This window comes from Podarcis vaucheri, assembly GCF_965113315.1.
Source record: "Podarcis vaucheri genome assembly, chromosome: 2".
Taxonomy (NCBI): Eukaryota; Metazoa; Chordata; class Lepidosauria; order Squamata; family Lacertidae; genus Podarcis; species Podarcis vaucheri.
The window spans coordinates 115,046,200-115,067,731 of record NC_138760.1 but is presented as its reverse complement, the minus strand read 5'-3'; the positions used below and the strand labels follow the sequence as shown (position 1 = coordinate 115,067,731).

The window sequence follows — 21,532 nt, the reverse complement described above, 5'->3', positions numbered from 1 at the left end:
CAGCTCTTTATTTGTAAGCTGGAACAGAAGTGAACTGAGGAGCTCAGTCAGCCTGCTTATATAGAGCTCCAGAACAATCATAACTGTTGCAACTTTTTAAAACTATTGAATCACTGAACGTCACTTTCAATCTTTCATTTGCATACAAACTATCGAATCACTGAACGTCACTTTTGATCCTTCATTTGCATAACTATCTACAGTATCCCCCTGCTGGCCCAGGGTGAGAACTTCAATACATAACACCCCTCCCCACCGAGATAAGGTGTTAGTTACAATCGTAATGGTTTTCTTATATACAGCACTACACGTAATGGTTCAATTAGGCACAAGAGCATATCGGTTACATTTCACATACTTAGACCAACAGTGATACATGTCCAACAACATAGTCCTTTAAATAAGTTGGGCGCTTGGAAACTCTTCCAGACCACCGGGGACTGGTAGCCAAGTCCGGGGGGCCACCCAATTCTTGCTGAGGCTGTGGTGCGACCCTAGGTAGCATTGAAACCAAGTCCCCTGGATCCGCTGCTGTGGGTGGAACCTCCGCAAGTGGAGTTGGTGGAATGTCAGGCACGGTAGTGGTCTGAGTCTGTGGTAAGTCTGGCAGACCCTCTGAAGCGGCTTGGTTTGGCTCCATGCCGGCAGTTTGCAAGGGAGGTGTAGGTGGAGCCTCACCATCTGTAAGTGTCTGTTCCAGAGCCACGAGCGCAGTTGGGGGCACCACGGTAGTGTCCAAGTCCCCAACCCTGCACCTAAGCTGGTCTATGTGCCGGCACCACAAGCATCCGTCTTCGAGTGCCACCTCTTCGAGCGAGGTCCAGTAACTACCACTACTGTTGCTAGCACCCAAGGAATGTCCCCCACAAAGTTCCGGGCAAAGACATGGTTTCTGGGAACAAATGACCATGGCGCGTTGGCACAGCATGGGGGTTCGGGCACAGCAAAGTCTGGGTGCAGCCGGTTGAGCGGGGACCTGAGGCGGCGGCCCATAAGCAGTTCAGCAGGACTCCGCCCTGTGGCCGCATGAGGGGTGATGTGTTGTACGAACAAGTATTTGGCAACCCGCTCGTGCCAGTCTCCCTGGTCCAGGTGCGCCAGTGCCTCTTTTGCCGAGCGCACCATTCTCTCTGCTTGCCCGTCGCTGGATGGATGAAATGGTGCCGTTAGGGCATGGCGGATGCCCAGTCCCAAAAGATACCGCTCAAAAGCGCCTGATGTGAACTGTGGTCCATTGTCAGAGACAAGGACATCAGGACACCCATGCGTCGCAAAGAGGCCTCGCAGCACCCGGATGACGGCCTCGGTAGTGGTGGAGGGCATCAGGGCCACCTCCAGCCATTTGGAATAGGTGTCCACCACTACCATAAAAGTCCGGCCGTGAAAGGGGCCGGCCAGATCGATGTGCACCCTCGACCAGGGTGTCTTGGGTGTCTCCCAGGTGTGTCCCTTAGCTGCCGGTGGTGCAGGCCTCGATTCTTGGCACACTTGACAGGTGGAAACCCAGGCAGTGATGGCATCGTCCATTTTAGGCCACCAGACCTAACACCGAGCCAACGCCTTCATTTTGTCAATTCCCGGGTGGCCAACGTGCAGAGCCTCCAGCACACGTTGACGGAGTCTTTGGGGAATCACGACGCGGTCTCCCCACAGCAGACAGCTGCGATGAGCCGAGAGTTCATGTTGTCTGGTTGTGAAGGGCTGGAACTCCGATGCAAAAGGCCCTTGTGGCCACCCCCTCCACACCCAGTTGAGCACACGGCTGATGGTGCGATCCTGGGCAGGTGCGGAGGCCACAGTGGCAGCCGATACAGGCGCTGCTGGAAGATCCTCAATCAGGAGCAGTGATGAAGCTGGAGCCGGGTCTTCCACAAACGCTGGAAGAGGGCAACGGCTGAGGGTGTCGGCATGGCCCATCCCGGGCGATGGACGATGTCGGCATGGCCCACCCCGGGCGATGGACGAGCCAGTAGTGGTAGGCAGCCAGGAAAACAGTCCATTGCAGCATGCGCGGCGAGAGGACCGGTGGAGTTGGTCAATCACCAGCGAGGAGGCCCAGGAGCGGCTTGTGGTCGGTGATGAGTAACACCGAGCCAACGCCTTCATTTTGTCAATTCCCGGGTGGCCAACGTGCAGAGCCTCCAGCACACGTTGACGGAGTCTTTGGGGAATCACGATGCGGTCTCCCCACAGCAGACAGCTGCGATGAGCCGAGAGTTCATGTTGTCTGGTTGTGAAGGGCTGGAACTCCGATGCAAAAGGCCCTTGTGGCCACCCCCTCCACACCCAGTTGAGCACACGGCTGATGGTGCGATCCTGGGCAGGTGCGGAGGCCACAGTGGCAGCCGATACAGGCGCTGCCGGAAGATCCTAAATCAGGAGCAGTGATGAAGCTGGAGCCGGGTCTTCCACAAACGCTGGAAGAGGGCAACGGCTGAGGGTGTCGGCATGGCCCATCGATTTCCCCGGGCAATGGACGAGCCGGTAGTGGTAGGCAGCCAGGAAAACAGTCCATTGCAGCATGCGCGGCGAGAGGACCGGTGGAGTTGGTCAATCACCGGCGAGGAGGCCCAGGAGCGGCTTGTGGTCGGTGATGAGGTTGAAAGTCCTGCCGTAGAGGTATTCATGGAACCTCTTCATTCCAGCCACAAGTGCCAGTGCCTCCTTGTCGAGCTAGCTGTAATTCCATTCCGTTGGAGATAGCGTCCTGGAAAAGTAGGCGAGCGGTGCTTCTCTTCCATCTGGAAAACGGTGACTAAGGACAGTGCCAATGCCAAAAGGTGAGGCGTTGCAGGCAAGGACCAGCGGCCTGGCTTCACTGTACTGTACCAGCACACTGTCCAATGAAAGGAGAGCCTTGACTGCATTGAAGGCGGCCGTCTCCCGATGACCCCAGGACCAAGGTGTCTTTGTGCTGAGGAGTTGGTGAAGAGGCTCAGCCACCGTGGCTTTGTGGAGCAGGAACATGTTATAAAAGTTCAGCAGTCCCAGGAACGCCTGCAACTCCATCTTGTTCTTTGGGATGGGGGCCTGCTGGATAGCGCGGATCTTGGATGTGGTCAGGTGAAGGCCGGAGGTGTCAATATGATAGCCCAGGAACTCCACCTGTGGAACAGCGATCTGGCACTTCTCCCTCTTTACCTTGAGCCCGGCCTCCTGGAACCTGGTCAGCATGGCACGGAGGCACTCGGAAAAGCTGCTGGTGTGAGTCTGCAAACACCAAGACGTCATCAAAATATGGTACCACGCCCAGAAGCCCTTGCAGGAGACGCTCCATAAGGCTTTGGAAGATGCCAGGGGCCACACTCACCCCGAACTGCAAACGGCGGCAACGAAATGCCCCTCGGTGGGTCTGGGCTTCAGCAGTGGCATCATCAAAGGGCAGATGTTGATAGCCTTGGGCAAGGTCCAGCTTAGCAAAGACCTTACCCTCACCCAAGGAATGCAGCAGGTGTTGAACAACAGCGTGCTGCTGAAGTGCCTTGTTGATCGTGCACTTGTAGTCGGCGCAGATTCTCACCGACCCGTCTGGCTTGACAGGCGTGATGGGGGTTTCCCACTTGGCGTGGTCAACCGGCTCCAAAACTCCTTGGGCGATCAGCTTGTCCAGTTGTTTCTCCACCTTAGCCTTGAGAGCAAAGGGAACCCAGCGTTGCTTTAGCTTGATGGGGGCGACTTGTGGATCAAGGCTAAAGGAGATGGGCGTACCTGTATATTGCCCCAAAGTGCCGTCAAAAACCTCGGCAAAGTCTTTGACCAGACCCTCAGTCTCTGCGTTAGAGATGCAGTTGATGCCGGTGACTTCCAGGCCGAGGGCATCAAACCAGACTAGCCCTAGGAGGCTTGGCCGCTGACCTTCGACCACCACCAGTCGGAGCAGGCCCGAAAAGTCCTTGAAGGCGATCCAGAACCGGCCAACGCCTACCACGGGAATGTCGTTTCCCGGTATTCTCTCAGGTGTACACGGTGAGAATCGAGTTGCCTTTTGGACACTCTGGGTACCAGTCTTTTGATGGTGCTCCAAGACATGATGGACAGGGCAGACCCGGTGTCAATCTCCATGTCAAATGGAGCTCCTTCAATGAGCACCGTGACGTTCAGCTTGCGTCGCGTAGGCAAGTCGGTTTGGCCAATTGTGGTTCCAGACGGGCAGCGGCAGTTGGTGAGAGCGAAACAGCTTTCCTTGGCAGATTGGAGTGAAGACTTGGACTTGCGAGTCGGTGAAGGGGTGTGTGTGTCAGACGGAGCCGATCGGCAGACCTTAGCGATGTGGCCCCTTCTGGAACACGTCCGACAGATGGCGTCTCTGAATCAACACTTGGCACGGGAATGGTTGCCTCCGCAGCCGGCACATTCCGGTTGGCCCTTGGACTTCTGTTGGAACTTCCTGTGCTCCCGCTTTGTGTGGTGCACGTCATCGTCTTCACTGGAGGATGCCTCATCACTGCTGGCCTCTTCGTGATGCACTAGAACTAGCTTCCTAGCAAGAGGCGGGCTGCTGGTCACGGCCTCCTCAATGGCTTTCTGCAGCATGAGGTCTGGCTTGGCGCGGAGACGCCGTTGCAGATGGATGTCCCAGACCCCGCAGATGATTCGATTCATCAGGGCATCGTCTAAGCCTCGGAACTCACAGTGCATTGCAGCCTGTCAGAGGGCGGTGGTGTAGTTGTTGATTGACTCCCCCTCTGCCTGGTTCTGGTGGTAAAACGCATGGCAGGCAGCAATCCTGAACGGCTTTGGTGCGTAGTGGTTTCGGAGCTTCTCTTGAATCGTGTCCCATGGTGTTGCCTGGACTGCTTCAGGCTCAAGCAATGCTCGGGCCGTTTCGAACGCCTCAGGCCCACAGAGGCTGAGGAATAAGCCCCGCTTCCGTTCCTTTGATACTGCTGTCAGCTCATTGGCTTGGAGGAAGCAGTCAAACCGAGCAAGGTAGGAGTCCCATGATTCAGAGGCTGGCGGAAACAGCGGTAGAGGTACAAGTGAAGCCATGATTCTGATGCCGGCGTGAAGGGCGATGGATGGAACACAGTGCTCTAGCCAGAACAGTCAGCTCTGAATTGCTTCTGTTAAGTGATTTTGCTCAGTGATTCAGCTCAGTCCAGAGGATGGCCACATCCGGCTATGCTCTGATGTCCATCGATCCCATCCTCGTCGCCACTGTTAGGTTGTGGGCGAACATATCAGACGACAGAGCGATTCTTCCAAAGCAGCTCTTTATTTGTAAGCTGGAACAGAACTGAACTGAGCTCAGTCAGCCTGCTTATATAGTGCTCCAGAACAATCGTAACTGTTGCAACTTTCTAAAACTATCCAATCACTGAACGTCACTTTCGATCCTTCATTTGCATACAAACTATCCAATCACTGAATGCCACTTTCGATCCTTCATTTGCATAACTATCTACAGTATCCCCGTGCTGGCCCAGGGTGAGAACTTCAGGACATAACATTTTTGTCCCAACTTACTACTGTATAGAATATACATTCAAAGCAACATATGAGAAATCTAAAATATTATCTAAAAAGATTTCAAAATAAAACATTGCAAAGGAGGTCAACTACAGAATACAAATTTAACATAGTAGGGCTGGGTGAGTCTGGGCCCCACTGAAGTGAAGGACATGAGGCAGGGAGTTGATAATGCAGGTGAGCTGCACACAGGTGAGCTGCATGCAAGCTGCCGGCCAGCCCTGTGGAGCCTCCTTTTATTGAGACAAATATGCAAACCCAAGCAGATACATTTTGGGCTGTGACCTTTGCATATCTTCCGGTCCTGAGATAGTGGGGTGGTACAAAGTTATTTTGGCACCTGTTTCCACCGCGTCATTTCCCCCTTGCACAGTGTATGATGAAGGAGACAAAAGGTCTCAGAGACAAAGGTTACAGACAGGACACCGCAGAGTACTGAGACTGCAAAAGGTTAGACAGAGGGAACGATGTTCAGACAGGTGTGGCTTGTCTGGGGGGCGGGTGCCCCGCACCCCAAGGTCATGCGTGCAGGCAGACTGTGGCTGCCTGCTGGTGCAGTGTGCTCCCTCCGGACCCCACTGCCCACTCCGCGATCATCCCTACACCCCACCCCCTAGGCCAGGTGGGAAAGGCCTTGCAGGGAGTGGTGGACATTACACCTCACAGCCGGGCAATGTTCCTCCGGCCTCATGAGGATCCTCTCTAATGGGACCCAAGTGTGTTTAAGGTTGCAATTAACTTAATCTTCCCTAGATCTGCTTTTAGCAGAAGCATTTTCCACTACCACTACCCATCTTCAAATTCAGAGTAGCAACCACATGTATCCTATAGGCACGCTTGGCTCTTTCTGGTCGGCATTGCTAAGGCTCTCCTCCCCCACCCCCTCTCATGAAACAAAAGCCTCCTTTTAAGCACCCCGACAGTTATTTACCGTCCCCCCCCACCATTGCTCTCACAGCACATGTGTGATACACACGCTTCGCCCTAATGCCTCCTGAAGCATCTTAGGCTATGAGACAAAGGGATGCACTCCTGCTAAATGCACGCTCGCTGATTACAGGCGCGTACTTGGGAGAAACAAGAACTAGCCTTGCGTGGAAAAAGAAGCATCGCCTCTACTTCTCTTCCCTTCTCCCCTCGCCCCCACCCAAGGGCCAGACCCATGCTTTCTCCCCTAAACCCTAACCTAACCAGGGACCCAGCTGAGGAAAGCAGCACTGAGGCGCATCCGTGGGAGCCTCCCCATGAATCTTCCCAGGAGCAGCAGGACTGTATAGATTTGAAACAGTGGTTTGCAGAGGAACATAGTTCAGAAGGCAGAAGCTGGGAAATACTGGATGGGGAACACCTTGCAGAAGAAACATGAGAGAGTTAACAGATTCACTGTGTCTGGAAAACATCCCTCCGCTTTCCCCAAGTTCAAGGAGAGTTGCGAAAATGGCAGGACAGAAAGCACAGAGTGTATGAGCTGAGGTTACGAGATGCAGAAGTGACGGGGGTGACTAGGGATGAAAAGGGGTAGACCTCTTAATTGGGAGCACTGCCATTCCTAGAAGACAGGTTTTTGTTCTCTCGCTGGGATCATTAAAGCTTCTAACTGGTAAGAAGACCCCTTTTCCTTTGTTCTGCTTATCTACGGCCAAGGGGGAAGGAAGGCAATTCCCTCAAGCCTGAAAGATGCTGATCCACAAGACAAGGGCAGCCCATCATTTTGGCATTGAAGGGCGGAGGTCAAAACTCAACAGATTCATCACATACCTTGAGCATTCCATATTCACACTTCCCCCATTTATCTAGCAACAACTTGCAACTTCTTTTGTACATCAAGTATATGTGACCTTCATTACTTTAAAACATATATATGTGTATACAAATTTAAATACAAAAACCAGAACATCACACGGGTTCCATGTATTTAAAATTGATTTCTGCCTTTATGAGTTTCTTGATGTGAATTAAGTAGTGATACTTGAGTTGAACGCTGCATACATTTATATGGCTTTTCACCTGTGTGAATTCGCTCATGAATATTAAGGTCTCCACTACAACTGAAGCTCTTTCCACACTCCATAAATTTAAATGGTTTCTGCCCTGTGAGTTTGTTGATGTATTCTAAGGGCTCCATTTTGACTGAAGCTCTTTCCACACTCCATAAATTTAAATGGTTTCTGCCCTGTGAGTTTGTTGATGTATTCTAAGGGCTCCATTTTGACTGAAGCCCTTTCCACACTCCATACATTTAAACGGTTTCTCCCCCGTGTGAGTTCGTTGATGTATTCTAAGGGCTCCATTTTGACTGAAGCCCTTTCCACACTCCATACATTTAAACGGTTTCTCCCCCATGTGAGTACGTTGATGTTTTCTTAGGGCTCCACTATGACTGAAGCTCTTTCTACATTCAATACATTTAAATGGTTTCTCCCCGGTGTGAGTTCGTTGATGTATTCTAAAGTCTCCACTACGACTAAAGCGCTTTCCACATTCAATACATTTAAATGGTTTCTCCCCTATGTGAGTTCGTTGATGTATTCTAAGTGTTCCACTTTCACTGAAGTTCTTTCCACATTCCATGCATTTAAATGGCTTCTCTCCCATGTGAGTTTCTTGGTGTTTTCTGAGGGATCCAATCTCACTGAAGCCCTTTCCACATTCAGTACATTCAAATGGTTTCTCCCCTGTGTGAGTTCGTTGATGTATTCTAAGGGCTCCACTACGATTGAAGCTCTTTCCACATTCAATGCATTTAAATGGTTTCTCCCCTGTGTGAGTTCGTTGATGTATTCTAAGGATTCCACTATGAATGAAGCTCTTTCCACATTCAATGCATTTAAATGGTTTCTCCCCTGTGTGAGTTCGTTGATGTATTCTAAGGACTCCACTACGACTGAAGCTCTTTCCACATTCAATGCATTTAAATGGTTTCTCCCCCGTGTGAGTTTGTTGATGTGTTCTGAGGGATCCACTATGACTGAAGCTCTTTCCACATTCAATGCATTTAAATGGTTTCTCTCCCGCGTGAGTTCGTTGATGTGTACTGAGGGTTCCACTATGGCTGAACCTCTTTCCACATTCAATACATTTATATGGTTTCTCCCCAGTGTGAGTTCGTTGATGTCTTCTAAGGGCTCCACTACAACTGAAGCTCTTTCCACATTCAATGCATTTAAATGGTTTCTCCCCAGTGTGAGTACGTTGATGTATTCTAAGGTCTCCACTACGACTGAAGATTTTTCCACATTCAATGCATTTAAATGGTTTCTCCCCCGTGTGACTTCGTTGATGTGTTCTGAGGGCTCCACTATGACTGAAGATTTTTCCACATTCAATGCATTTAAATGGTTTTTCCCCAGTGTGAGTTCGTTGATGTATTCTAACGTCTCCACTACGACTGAAGCTCTTTCCACATTCAGTGCACTGAAATGGTTTCTCCCCCGTGTGAGTTTGTTGATGTGTTCTAAGATTGCCAGTATGACTGAAGCTCTTTCCACATTCAATGCATTTAAATGGTTTCTCCCCCGTGTGAGTTCGTTGATGTGTTCTAAGATTGCCAGTATGACTGAAGCTCTTTCCACATTCAATGCATTTAAATGGATTCTCTCCTGTGTGAGTTTGTTGGTGTATCCTCAGTCTTCCAAAGTGACTAAAGCACATTCCACATTCCCTGCATTTAAACTGTTTCTTTGTTCTTCCCAATGAATTCACAGATGGCTCCGTAGAATTCTGACCATCGTCTTCCTCACCTGTTTGGGAGAGGGGTCGGGGGAGAGAGAATCCTGTTAGACTTCTATGAAAGACAAGAAAGGAACTGAACACACGTCAATTCCCATGTGCACCTTCTCTTATTTTAACACCTTCTCCATTCTCAACTGTCCTCTCCATGTTCCAAATTTTTAGGAATGCAGATGAGATAATGGCAAGAGAAACCCATGATCACTCCATTCACACTTAAGAAAGCACCATCATTTTATAATAGAGATCTACGGTGGAACTGGCTTATAAGAAACATCTGTCTTTTTCTTTTTCAAGTGAGGAAAGGATCACAGGCTCCAATAGCAGTCTCTCCTATGAGTAAGAAGTAAAACTGAACTGTTGTTATGTAACATGTAAGTGTAAAAATATTGCAATATATTAGAACCTAAACAAAGCCTTCTGCATTGGGTAAAGGCCCACCCAGTCCAGCACCCTGTTTTCACAGTAGCCAAGCAGATGCCTGTAGGAAACCAGCAAGCAAGATTTCAGCCCAAAAGCCCTCTGCTTTCCTGTGCTTTCCAGAAACTAGTATAATGAAGGATTATTGCCTAGGACCGCAAGCGCAGAGCACAGACACCAGCCTAATCCCTTTTTTTCAAGATATCCAACTTGCTGGCAGTCACTGTTTCCAGTAGGATAGAAGTCCATAGATTAACTATGCTTCTGTTAATTCATCTTCTGCAGCCCTGAAAGGCACATAAATGTATTATGGCTTAAGCTTTTGTGGGCTGCAGTCTGACAAAGGGGACTCTTGATTAGGAAAGCTGGTGCCACTTGGTCTTCATATGCCCAGTACTATGTGTAGAGCCTCCAGCCACATGAACTATGTATCATGATAACAGGTCCTTTGTCCCGAAAGCCCACAAAACTGGGGAGGTGCATGCATCCACTGTATTTTTCTGCTGGTGGAATGTATCACTCTGACCCAGTCTTTAAAAAAATAAAAGTAATATAAACTACCGTAATTTACGCTCTATAACACGCAGATTTTTTTCTCCTAAAAAGTAAGGGGAAATGTCTGTGCGTGTTATTGAGCGAATGTATGGTCCCTGGAGCTGACTCGCCGGAGCGCAGGGGCAAAAATAGGCAAAAATAAGATCGGGCGGGCGGGCGGAGGGAAGGCGGAAGCTGCTGCTTTCCTGCATTCTACCTCAGGATCTTACTGCCCACCTGCTTCTGTTGCTGCGTTTGCTCAAACTCAACAAAGGAGTCTGTCGCTCTTAACCACTACACCACACTGGCTCACATTACATTACACCATACTGGCTCACATTACTAGATCACATTACATGTCCATGGCTACAGTCTGTACCAAAAACATCACGTACCCACTGTTGCCTGGGGCCACAATGGTGCAAAAACGTGGTTACAAAGCATGGATCCTCAGGATTTTTGCATTGGGTCACCCCAAATTCACCATCAGATCACATAGCATGTCCATGGCTACATCTTGCACCAAAAAAAATCACGCACCCACTGTTGCCTAGGGTCGCAGTGGTGCAAAAACGTGGTTACAAAGCATGGATCCACATGGATCCTCAGGATTTTTGCATTGGGCTACTCTAAACTCACTGTCAGATCACATGTCTGTGGCCACAGAATGAACCACAAAAATCATACATCCACTGTTTCATTTAGAATATTTTTTTTCTTGTTTTCCGCCTCTAAAAACTACGTGCGTGTTATGGTCTGGTGCGTGTTATAGAGCAAAAAATACGGTATTTAAATATATGAAGTATACATAATGACGGGAAGCATTACCATAGCCCCCTTCACCCATTTTTCTGGATTGGTGTGCAACATCATTTTCGTCACTTAATCCTGCAGTGGAAATAACACCAGAGATTTAAAAGCATAGAGAAAGAAAATCTGCCCCCACTACTTTATGAAAGGGATTCCAAAAACAAAGAGCTGCTTTGAAAAAGGCCTCATCCCTCCCTTCCTTCCTTCTTTCTTCTTGCCTGGCCCTTCCTGCCTTTGGTCTCCTCTCCATCTTTTCCTCTTTCTCCCTCCACCATCCAGCCATCCATGTCCCCATCTCCTCTCCCCTGAAACTCACCAGATTTCTCTGAGGGTCCCGGGAGGGGATGCGCAGAGGTCGTAGGGAGGGATGCAGGAGACAGCTTGAGCAGGTCAGCTGTCCATCTTCCTCCGTCCATCCCGACCAGGTTTGCAGGTTCAATTTCTTGAGGAGCAAAGAAGCCAAGGCAAGTTGTAGCTTCCTGGGAGGAAGGAAGAAGTCAAGGGAGTCTCAGAGACCCTGAAGGAATTCTGCCCAAGACATTCTGCTGCCCCTTTAGAAGCCCCTATTGGGCACCCGCTTCCCAAGAGCCTCCACCCATTTTCAAACACCTTTGGCAATTCCTTCCGTCTGCCTGTCCCTTCTCCCTTCCCAAGGCTGGCATGGTATGGGCATTAGTGGCCTTGTGGCAGTTGCCCAAAGGGCCACAATAAATGTGATAATGTGTATCTCTGTAAATCCTTGAGTGTGCTTCTAATACAGAAGTTATGGTAGCCTGTGCTTTATTAAACTGATTATTTTGCAAGTTGCCACCTCCCAATTGGGGCACAAATACAGCTAATACGAGAATCACAAAGATACAGCTGAAAGCTGGAACATGAGTCGCCACATGATGCAAATGGCTGCATGTAACACAGGTTCCCAACATGCACACCAACACAATGTCACAGAACGCGGTAGGGATCAGAACGTATTCAGCAGAAATTGTCAGTTCTTGTTGTGCGTGTGTATTATAATAAAATGAGGTAATGATGAATATCAGGAATGTGCAACTGTAAGGGGACTTTTTTAAGGAGGTGGGAGACGCAAGAAAAATTTAGATTCTTTTGGCAACAATAAACATTAAAACAAGGAACTGCTGAGCAAAAACAGAAACAGGAGCATGTGCAGAAGTTCTTGCGGAAAGGGGGCAGGGCCTTCAAAGATCTCACAATCGACCCAAAACAACACAGAGGTCTACCTGTCAATTGCGGTCCAGCGCTTGGACATCTCTGGTGTATAAGATTGGTTGAAACCGAAATGCTTTGTTTGAAATTATATAAATACCACTGCCTGGACCACATATGTGGTGGAAGTGTGAGGAAATTAAGAAATTTTGGATAGTAGTACACAAAGAACTAAAGAAGATGTTGAAAATATCAATAAGAAACAAAACAGAGACATATCTACTTGGATTGATAGATGATGAGATACCGGGGGGGGGGGGATTTTTCCATATGCAAGTCCAGCTGCTAGAATAGTGATTGTTGCTAGGTGGAAGTAAAAAACTATACCCACAAAGGAGGAGTGGATTTGTAAACTAAATGAATATTTAATTCTGGCAAAATTAACTGCTATAATAAGAAATCATTTGAATCAAAAATTTTAAAAGGAGTGGAAATGTTTTGATGAATATATGGCAAAATACTGCTCAAAAAAAGATATGCTAATATGCCTAGATTAAAATGTGAAGTACTTCATGGAATAATAATTAGTAAGGAAAGACAATAAGAATATGTAGACGATTTGATAATCTGACACATCAGGATCTGTACCAAATAATATTTAATGACCGTGTCCTTCATGGATCACTGCCTTGTCATGGCAAAGGGGCTTGAATAACTCAGAGACGCTATGAGCTATGCCGTGCAGGGCCACCCAAGACAGACAGGTCAAAGTGGAGAGTTTTGACTAAACATGGTCCACCTGGAGCAGGAACCAGCAAGCCACGCCAGTATCCCTGCCGAGAAAATTCCATGGTCGTATAAAAGTTATGACGCTGGAAGATGAACCCCTCAGGTAGGAAGGCATCCAACATGCAACTGAGGAAGAGTGGAGGACAAGTACAAGTAGATCCAGAGCTGATGAAGCAGCTGGGCCAAAGCCGAAAGGTCGCTTAGTTGCGGATGTGCCTGGAAGTGAAAGGAAAGTCCAGTGCTGCAAAGAAAAATATTGCATAGGAACCTGGAATGTAAGATTCATGAACCATGGTAAGCTGGATGTGGTCAAAAATGAGATGGCAAGAATAAGTATTGACATCCTGGGCACCAGTGAACAAAAATGGACGGGAATGGGCAAATTCAGTTTGGATGATCATCATATCTACTACTGTGGACAAGACTGCCATAGAAGAAATGGAGTAGCACTCTTAGTCAACAAGAGTGGCAAAAGCTGTACTGGGATGCAATCTCAAAAATGATAGAATGATCTCTTTCAATATAATTTTTATTAACAAACCAATCAAATCACATTAATTCCAAATTACACAGCCAAATTTTTAAATTTTTGTTGGGGGTACCCATGCTTCGAGCTCAGAAAGGGATCCAAACATCTCTCTTGCTGCTGCTTTAATGATCACAGTTCTGTCCAAATGGTATTCACAGTTCTCAGTTCTACTCCATCTTCTCTTTATTATTTTCCTCATCGTCTTATTGTTGTCATATATTCCTTTCTTTGTGACCTCTGATAGTCTCCACAAGCAGGTTGAAAACAAACGTTATATCCTGTGTGGATTTTCCATTCCTCCAAGAGCCATATTCAAAACAGACAGACGCCATTTCTACACTTCCGTACAAAACATTCTTAAAGCCTGTCCATTAATTCTCGCAGGCCTGTCAGTCTCTCCTCAATCTTCTTAGGGGGTTCTGCCAGGTCAAACTCACAGTCCGATGTAATAACAAGCCATGGTCTGTTCCCCTCGATCATAAATCCTGTAGGCAGGCCTGCCCTAACAAATCTCTCTTTATAACTGCATCACAAAGGCCTTTCATTCCTTTCCAATATTCCACAAGCCATGTCTTTGATTAGTAATTTATTCCCACACAGATCTTAACCATCCTGCTTGTAATCAGTAATTGCAATGATTCTTCTTGGGGGGAGGGTTGTTAGGTACTCACATAAGATAAAAAAAGAAAGGTTTCCCCCCCCCTTTCAGTCCCGTTCCGACATACCGACCCTTTGATGTATCTTCTTCTTGATATATTGTTGAATCCAGCCCATCGCTCTACTTCACAGAGGTCACTTCAATTAGCAGTCTTAACTCCCGATCTTCACTCGAAATATGTGCATTTGCTTCTCTCTAATTGTTTATTTCGAGCTCCTGCAACCAGTTTGCGTGATCAGAGACAGCGTCCGGGAGAGCCGGCCCCCACAGGGGCTGTGCGCCTAATGACAGAATGATCTTGATACAAATCCAAGGCAGACCTTTTAACATCACAGTAATCCAGGTTTATGCACCAACTACCAATGCTGAGGTACGCGGGTGGCGCTGTGGGTTAAATTACAGAGCCTAGGACTTGCCAATCAGAAGGTCGGCGGTTCGAATCCCTGAAATGGGGTGAGCTCCCGTTGTTCGGTCCCTGCTCCTGCCAGGCTAGCAGTTCGAAAGCACGTCAAAGTGCAAGTAGATAAATAGGTACCGCTTCGGCGGGAAGGTAAATGGTGTTTCCGTGCGCTGCTCTGGTTCGCCAGAAGCAGCTTAGTCATGCTGGCCACATGACTGTCTGCAGACAAATGCCAGCTCCCTTGGCCAGTAAAGCAAGATGAGCGCCCCAACCCCAGAGTCAGCCATGACCAGACCTAATGGTCAGGGGTCCCTTTACCTTACCAATGCTCAACAAAATGAACTTGACCAATTCTATGAAGACAAATCCAAGGCAGACCTTTTAACATCACAGTAATCCAGGTTTATGCACCAACTATTGGTGCTGAAGAAACTGAAATTGACCAATTCTAGGAAGACTTACAACACCTTCTAGAACTGACACCAAAGAAGGGGGTTCTTCTCATCCTAGGGGATTGGAATGCTAAAGCAGGGAGTCAAAGAGATAAAAGGAACAACTGGCAAGTTTGGCCTTGGAGTTCAAAATGAAGCAGGGCAAAGGCTAATAGAGTTCTGTCAAGAGAACAAGCTGGTCATAACAAACACTCTTTTCCAAAAACACATGAGATGACTCTACACATGCTCATCACCAGATGGGCAGCATTGAAATCAGATTAATTATATTCTTGGCAGCCAAAGATGGAGAAGTTCTATACAGTCAGCAAAAACTAGACCTGGAGCTGACTGTGGCTCAGAGCAGCAGCTTCTTATAGCAAAATTCAAGCTTTAACTGAAGAAAGTAGGGAAAGCCACCGGTCCAGTAAGATACAATCAAAATCAAGGACTTCCGGGTTGGCGCCAGCGCCGAATGGCGGATTCCCTCCGAGCCCCGGAGGGAGTCTGCTCGATAGGGGCCGGGTCCTGCTGCGCCGGCGACGCGGGGACCCTTAAAAACCACGGGCGCGGATGCCCGTGGACTTGGTGACTCGGCAGGTGCCAATAGCGCCCTCCCGACCCGCGAAGGAGCCTTTTTAAAGGCTACGGAGCGGGGGACGGGGAGCGGCGCGGCGCTGCGAGTCCATTGCTTCCCCTGCCGAGCGAAGCCGCATGCCATTCGGCGGAGAGCGCTAACTTCTTCCTCTGGAAATTTGGACTTAATCTGAAAACAACAACCCGTGAGTAACCTGGAAATTGGATTAAAAAATTTCTTTATTGAATTCGGCACGAGCGGGGGGAGGTGCAAAGAGGAAGTCCGTCTCCCCCCCATTGTAAACATGTCAAAGCAAGGAATTGACAACCAAGATCGAGAAAGGAGCTTTTGTTTTGGATAAAAGTTATTAATTGCATGGATTGACAATATAAGTGACTGTGCTGGAGGAGAAGAGTTAATACTTTGATTAATGTGCCACCCACCCACCCCCCCGAGGCCGGGAGCGATCCGCGAGAGGAGCCTGCTGAGAGACATAAAGACTTTGACAGCTGTCAAATTAGCTGTCAAAGTTGGAAAAATAGAGAACTTTGTTTCTGATGTTCCTGCCGGCTACATTGGATATAAATATAGTTGCAAGTTGTTGAAAATAAATAAGGGCTGAAACAAACTAACTTGGCTGTTGGCTTGAACTGAAAGAAATACTGAATAACCAGAATCTCTCTAGAGGGGATTCAGGGACACTACAAGAATGGAAATAGGTCGGAAAATACTTGCTGGCCTGGAAGAGGTTGCTTTTCTCGTGGGAAAGTTACAAAGGATGTATGAACAAGGCCATGTTTTGTCTACAAGCGTCATAACTTCTGAGTCAACAATAAGTGTACCTACTGAATTGGAAAAGGACTTGACGTACAAAACCCAGGCAGCAGAACAAGGAAAGAACCCAGGGAAAACTGAAGAAGTGGAAGAAGTGGAAGAAGATGCTGACCAGAAGGAGCAGGAAGGAGGGGCTGCAATGCTACAGAGGGCAAGGGTGAGCCGGAGGCCTGCAAAGATGGAGACTATAAATTCGATTAAGGTGGAAGCTGGAGCTTTTGGGACACTTGGATTTAAAAATATTAAGAAACAAGATTGGAGCTCCACCTTTAAATATGGAGGCCTGGCTGGAAAGATCATGGAAACTATAGGGATTGGGCCCCTCCGAGCCTTGGTGTCAAATACAAAGGACATTCAAAGAAACCGGCAGAGAGGGATTGAAAGAGATTTAAGAGCCTCGGACGTGAGGTTGCCAGGCTGACAATAAATGGATTAATGGACAACGGTTTTGGGATCGAGGCCGGGGAAGGGAGGGTGGGGTATGGAAATCCAAAAGCTGTTTGACATCTTTGATATTCTTTTAAAAGTTTTTGCTGTTATTAGTATAAATTTGGGGAATCCGTGGAAGGGAAATTGGGCTGATCTTAGGAAGGAAGTTTTAAGTATAAAGGATTAATGTACTACAAGTTAAAAGTTGATACGTAAATTGAATTAAATATAATAAATAAGTTAAGGTTAAAGGTTAGGGATAAGAACTTGCTAGATAAATATTTGGATGTGGAATACAAGAAGGGGAGGTGAGGGGAAGTTCTGGGACAAAAGTTACTGAAAATTTGGAAATGTAATGAGAAAAATTTTCTTTTTTGTTGATTTTTTCTTTTGTATTACTTGAAACTTTAATAAATATTATTTAAAAAAAAGATACAATCAAAATCAAATCCCTTATGAATACACAGTGGAAGAGAGGAACAGATTTAAGGATTTAGATTTGGTGGACAGAGTGCCTGAAGAACTATGGATGGAGGCTCGGAACATAATACAGGAGGCAGCAGTGAAAACCATCCCAATGAAAAGGAAATGCAAGAAAGCAAAGTGGTTGTCCAATGAGGCCTTACAAACCACAGGGGACAGAAGGCAAGCAAAATGCAAGGGAGATAGTTAAAGATACAGGAAACTGAATGCAGACTTCCAACGAATAGCAAGGAGAGACAAGAGGGACTGCTTAAATGAGAAGTGCAAATAAATAGAGGGAAACAATAGAATGGGAAAAACCAGAGATCTGTTCAAGAAAATTGGAGATATCAAAGGAACATTTTATGCAAAGATTACCATAATAAAGGACAAAAGTGGTAAGGACCTAGCAGAAGCAGAAGACATCAAGAAGAGGTGGCAAGAATACACAGAGGAATTATACCAGGAAGATTTGGATGTCTCGTACACCCCAGATAGTGTGACTGATGACCTTGAGCCAGACATCCTGGAGAGTGATGTCAAACGGGCCTTAGAAAGCACTGCTAATAACAAGGCTAGTGGAAGTGATGACATTCCAGCAGAACTATTTAAAAACTTAAAAGATGATACTGTTAAGGTGCTACACTCAATATGCCAGCAAGTTTGGAAAACTCAGCAGTGGCCAGAGGATTGGAGATCAGTCTACAACGCAATCCCAAAGAAGGGCAGCGCCAAAGAATGCTCCAACTACCGCACAATTGTGCTCATTTCACACGCTAGCAAGGTTATGCTTAAAATTCTACAAGGCAGGCTTAAGCAGTATGCGGACCGAGAACTCCCAGAAGTACAATCTGGATTTTGGAGGGGCAGAGGAACCAGAGACCAAATTGCAAACATGTGCTGGATTATAGAGAAAGCTAGAGAGAAAGCTAGAGAGTTCCAGAAAAACATCTACTTCTGCTTCATTGACTACGCAAAAGTCTTTGTCTGTGTGGACCACAGCAAACTATAGGAAGTTCTTAAAGAAATGGGAGTGCCTGACCACCTCATCTGTCTCCTGAGAAATCTCTATGTGGGACAAGAAGGAACAGTTAGAACTGGATATGGAACAAAATTGGCTCAAAATTGGGAAAGGAGTATGACAAGGCTGTATATTGTCTCCTTGCTTATTTAACTTACATGCAGAGGACGAGATGGTTGGACAGTGCTCTCAAAGCTACTAACATGAGTTTGACCAGACTGCAGGAGCCACTGGAAAACAGAAGTGCCTGGCGTGCTCTGGTCCATGGGGTCACAAAGAGTCAGACACGACTAAGAGACTAAAGAACAACAACAATGTCCAATCAGCATTCCCTAATGTAGAAGCAATTCTGAGAATGTTCCTTTGAATGATGATTGCAAATTGCCATTTGTAAAGATTCGTTTCTCAGCTGAAGAGGATAAAAAATGAATTTTAACAACAATGTCTCAAGATAACTTATGTTACTTCAGCCTCATGTATACAGAAAGTGACAAGCTAAGCAGTTTATCATTTGATGATATCCTCAGTGACTTTGCTTTGGCAAAGGCAAGAAGGAAAGTATTGTAATTTAGATCATGTTTGTGTACTGTTTGTATACACAGTACACAATGAATCACGATAAAATTATACAGTTGAATGGGTATTGGGTAGATGCAGTAATACAATTAGTCCTGTAAAATAATTTTTATGTACAGGTGTGTATAGCATTGGTATTATTTATAAATGCAACATATTACAGTGGTGCCTCGCAAGACGAAATTAATTCATTCCGCAAGTTTTTTCTTCTTGCGAGTTTTTCGTCTTGCGAAGCACGGTTTCCCATAGGAATGCATTGAAAATCAATTAATGCGTTCCTATGGAAACCGCTTGCCAGGCTGGCGGTGGGGAGAAGGGCTTTTCTCCCCACCGCAAGCCTTCAGGACAGGTACGGGAACAGAGGGGAAGGCGCGCAGCGCTTTTCCTCTGTTCCCGGGGCTTGCGTGGGAGGAGGGTTTTTCCTCCCCACCGCCAACATTCAGAACAGCATTCTGAATGTTGGCGATGGGAAGGAAAACCCTTCTCCCACCCCAAGTCTTCAGGACAGCCATCCGAAGGCTGGCGCGGGGAGAAGGTCTCTCCGCCCCGCAGCCAGGCTTCGGAGCATCCTTCCGAAGCCGGGCGGCGGGAGGTGTCCCCGCCCCGCTGCCAGGCTTCGGAGGAGGTCCGAGGACAGTGGGGAAGACGCGCTGCGCTTCCCCGCTGTCCCGGAGATTTCCCTATGGGCTTTCGTCTTGCGAAGGAAGCCCATAGGGAAATTCGTTTTGCGAAGCGCCTCCAAAACGGAAAACCCTTTCGTCTAGCGGGTTTTCCGTCTTGCGAGGCGTTCGTCTTGCGGGGCACCACTGTACTAGAAATACTGTATTTTACACTCACTAAGTGTAACAGGGTACAAAGGTCTGCTGTCCTAATGAAGACTGTGGACTATTATGGTAATATTGATTATATTAAAAAATGCATTGTATTAACTACAATTGCATTGTACAGGTTATAACAATTACTGTATTTTTCGCTCTATAGGACACACTTTTTCCTCTTCAAAAATGAAGGGGAAATGTGTGTGCGTCCTATGGAGCGAAGAAGCCATAGCCCTGCGACCCTCTCCCAGCTGGAGAAGTGACGCGTGACTATGGCAGCAGCCTCTCTGCTGCGCCTTTCCGCTCCTCCCTGACCTGCTCTTTGGGGCTGGTGGTGGGCTTCCCCCCGCCAGCCCCAAAGAGCAGGTCGAAAGGAACCTGAAGCAAAGTTCTTAACCCGAGGTACTATTTATGGGTTAGCAGAGTCTGTAACCTGAAGCGTCTGTAACCCGAGGTACCACTGTACTGATATAACCAGGCTTCCAAGGTAGCCGCCTGAACGCACCTTAAACGTACCTTGTTTTAGAGCGGGAAAACAAGAGGGGGGAAATTCTCCCACTCTCTGCGCAGCGCCTCCTGCCGCTTCACTGAAGGGGCGCTGGGCAGAGAGCGGAAGAATTCCCCCCCCTTGTTCTCCCCCCTCTAAAACAAGGTGCGTCCTATTGTCCGGTGCGTCCTATGGTGCGAAAAATACGGTACTTTCATATTAATAATGCTATTTATAATTATTAGTAGTTTGCATCATATATTTACACCTACTATTATAGCACGTTTCTAGGACTAGATTAGGAGTCTTTGTAAATTGTGTTTCTAAAGGAACTTTTGTTATTGCCAAATGCCAATGTGTTTGCATTATTAAGTTCGTTATGAAGAACAAAATCATTTTAAGTTAGAGCTTAATAATTATTTCACTATCAATATACTTCATAATTGTATTTCAGTTCAACAATTACTTTGAGAAAATACATACTCTGTTATGTGCAAACGGTTTAGAAACCTATTAGGTCCATAAATTACCATACTGACTATATTCAACACAAAAAACAGCGACAATTTGTTGTTGACAAAAGACAGCTGGACATATAAAGGGCCCCATTACCTCCTACCTAGTTTAGGGCCTCATCAAACCTCAATTCGGCCCTGCCCCCACTACTTTATGAAAGGAGTTCAAGGAACAAAGAGCTGCTTTGGAGAAGGCCTCACCCCTTCCTTCCTTCTTCCTGCCAGGACCCCCCTGCCCTGGCAGGAAGAAGCTTCTCTCTCATTCCGCAGAGGAACACGCCCCCGCCCCCACCTTCAAGATCCCATTAAAAAGAGCAGCTCCCTTTCCTCCCTTCTCTTCTTCCCCCCGCCCGGACTTGTGCAGGCCGCCTCTCCCCGTCCCGGGGCTTCTCATCCTGGACCCCCACCCCTTGCCAAGCCCCTTCCCTCCTTCCCCGCCGCTGGCTTTGCACTCACACGAAATCCTGGCGATGGTGACAGCGACCCTGGGCAGCGGGGGCAGGAATGGGAGCCCCCGCCTGGGAGGCAGGATATCTCCGGGGGCGGGATAATTGCAGTACCCAGCCAATGGGGAGAGGAGGGAGGGGAACCTGGGCTTCGAGTATAGGGAACAGATGCTCCTTGCTTTAAGGGTTAAAGGCAGAGAGTGCAGGCTGCCAGAGAGAGAGAGAGAGAGAGAGAGAGAGAGAGAAGGTGGGGCTGCTCCATACTGACCTGGGAAAGGGGGCCCGGCTTAAGCGGAACAGCTGACCCGCCCCTCTGCCGTCGTGCACTGCCCTTGTCCTGCAAGGAATCGGGTAGTGCAAAGCGCCTTGGGGTGCAGCAAGATTTAGTGGGGTGTGCAATACCCATAGTTGGGGGTGGAGAGAGAGCAGGCAGG

General features: G+C 47.6%; 1 protein-coding gene across 1 annotated transcript in view; it reads right to left on the bottom strand.

The window, feature by feature from the left end:
• The window catches only part of LOC309524694 (uncharacterized protein), a 62,197-nt gene extending 40,985 nt beyond the window's left edge, over positions 1-21,212 (bottom strand). The window contains exons 1-2 of the mRNA XM_082209600.1: positions 21,109-21,212; positions 11,279-11,441 (exon numbers count right to left, since the gene is read on the bottom strand). Of these exons, the coding sequence (XP_082065726.1) occupies positions 11,279-11,378 (100 nt within the window). The 5' untranslated portion in view covers positions 11,379-11,441; positions 21,109-21,212. The remainder of the gene's footprint in view (positions 1-11,278; positions 11,442-21,108) is intronic.
• Positions 21,213-21,532: the final 320 nt, after the last annotated feature.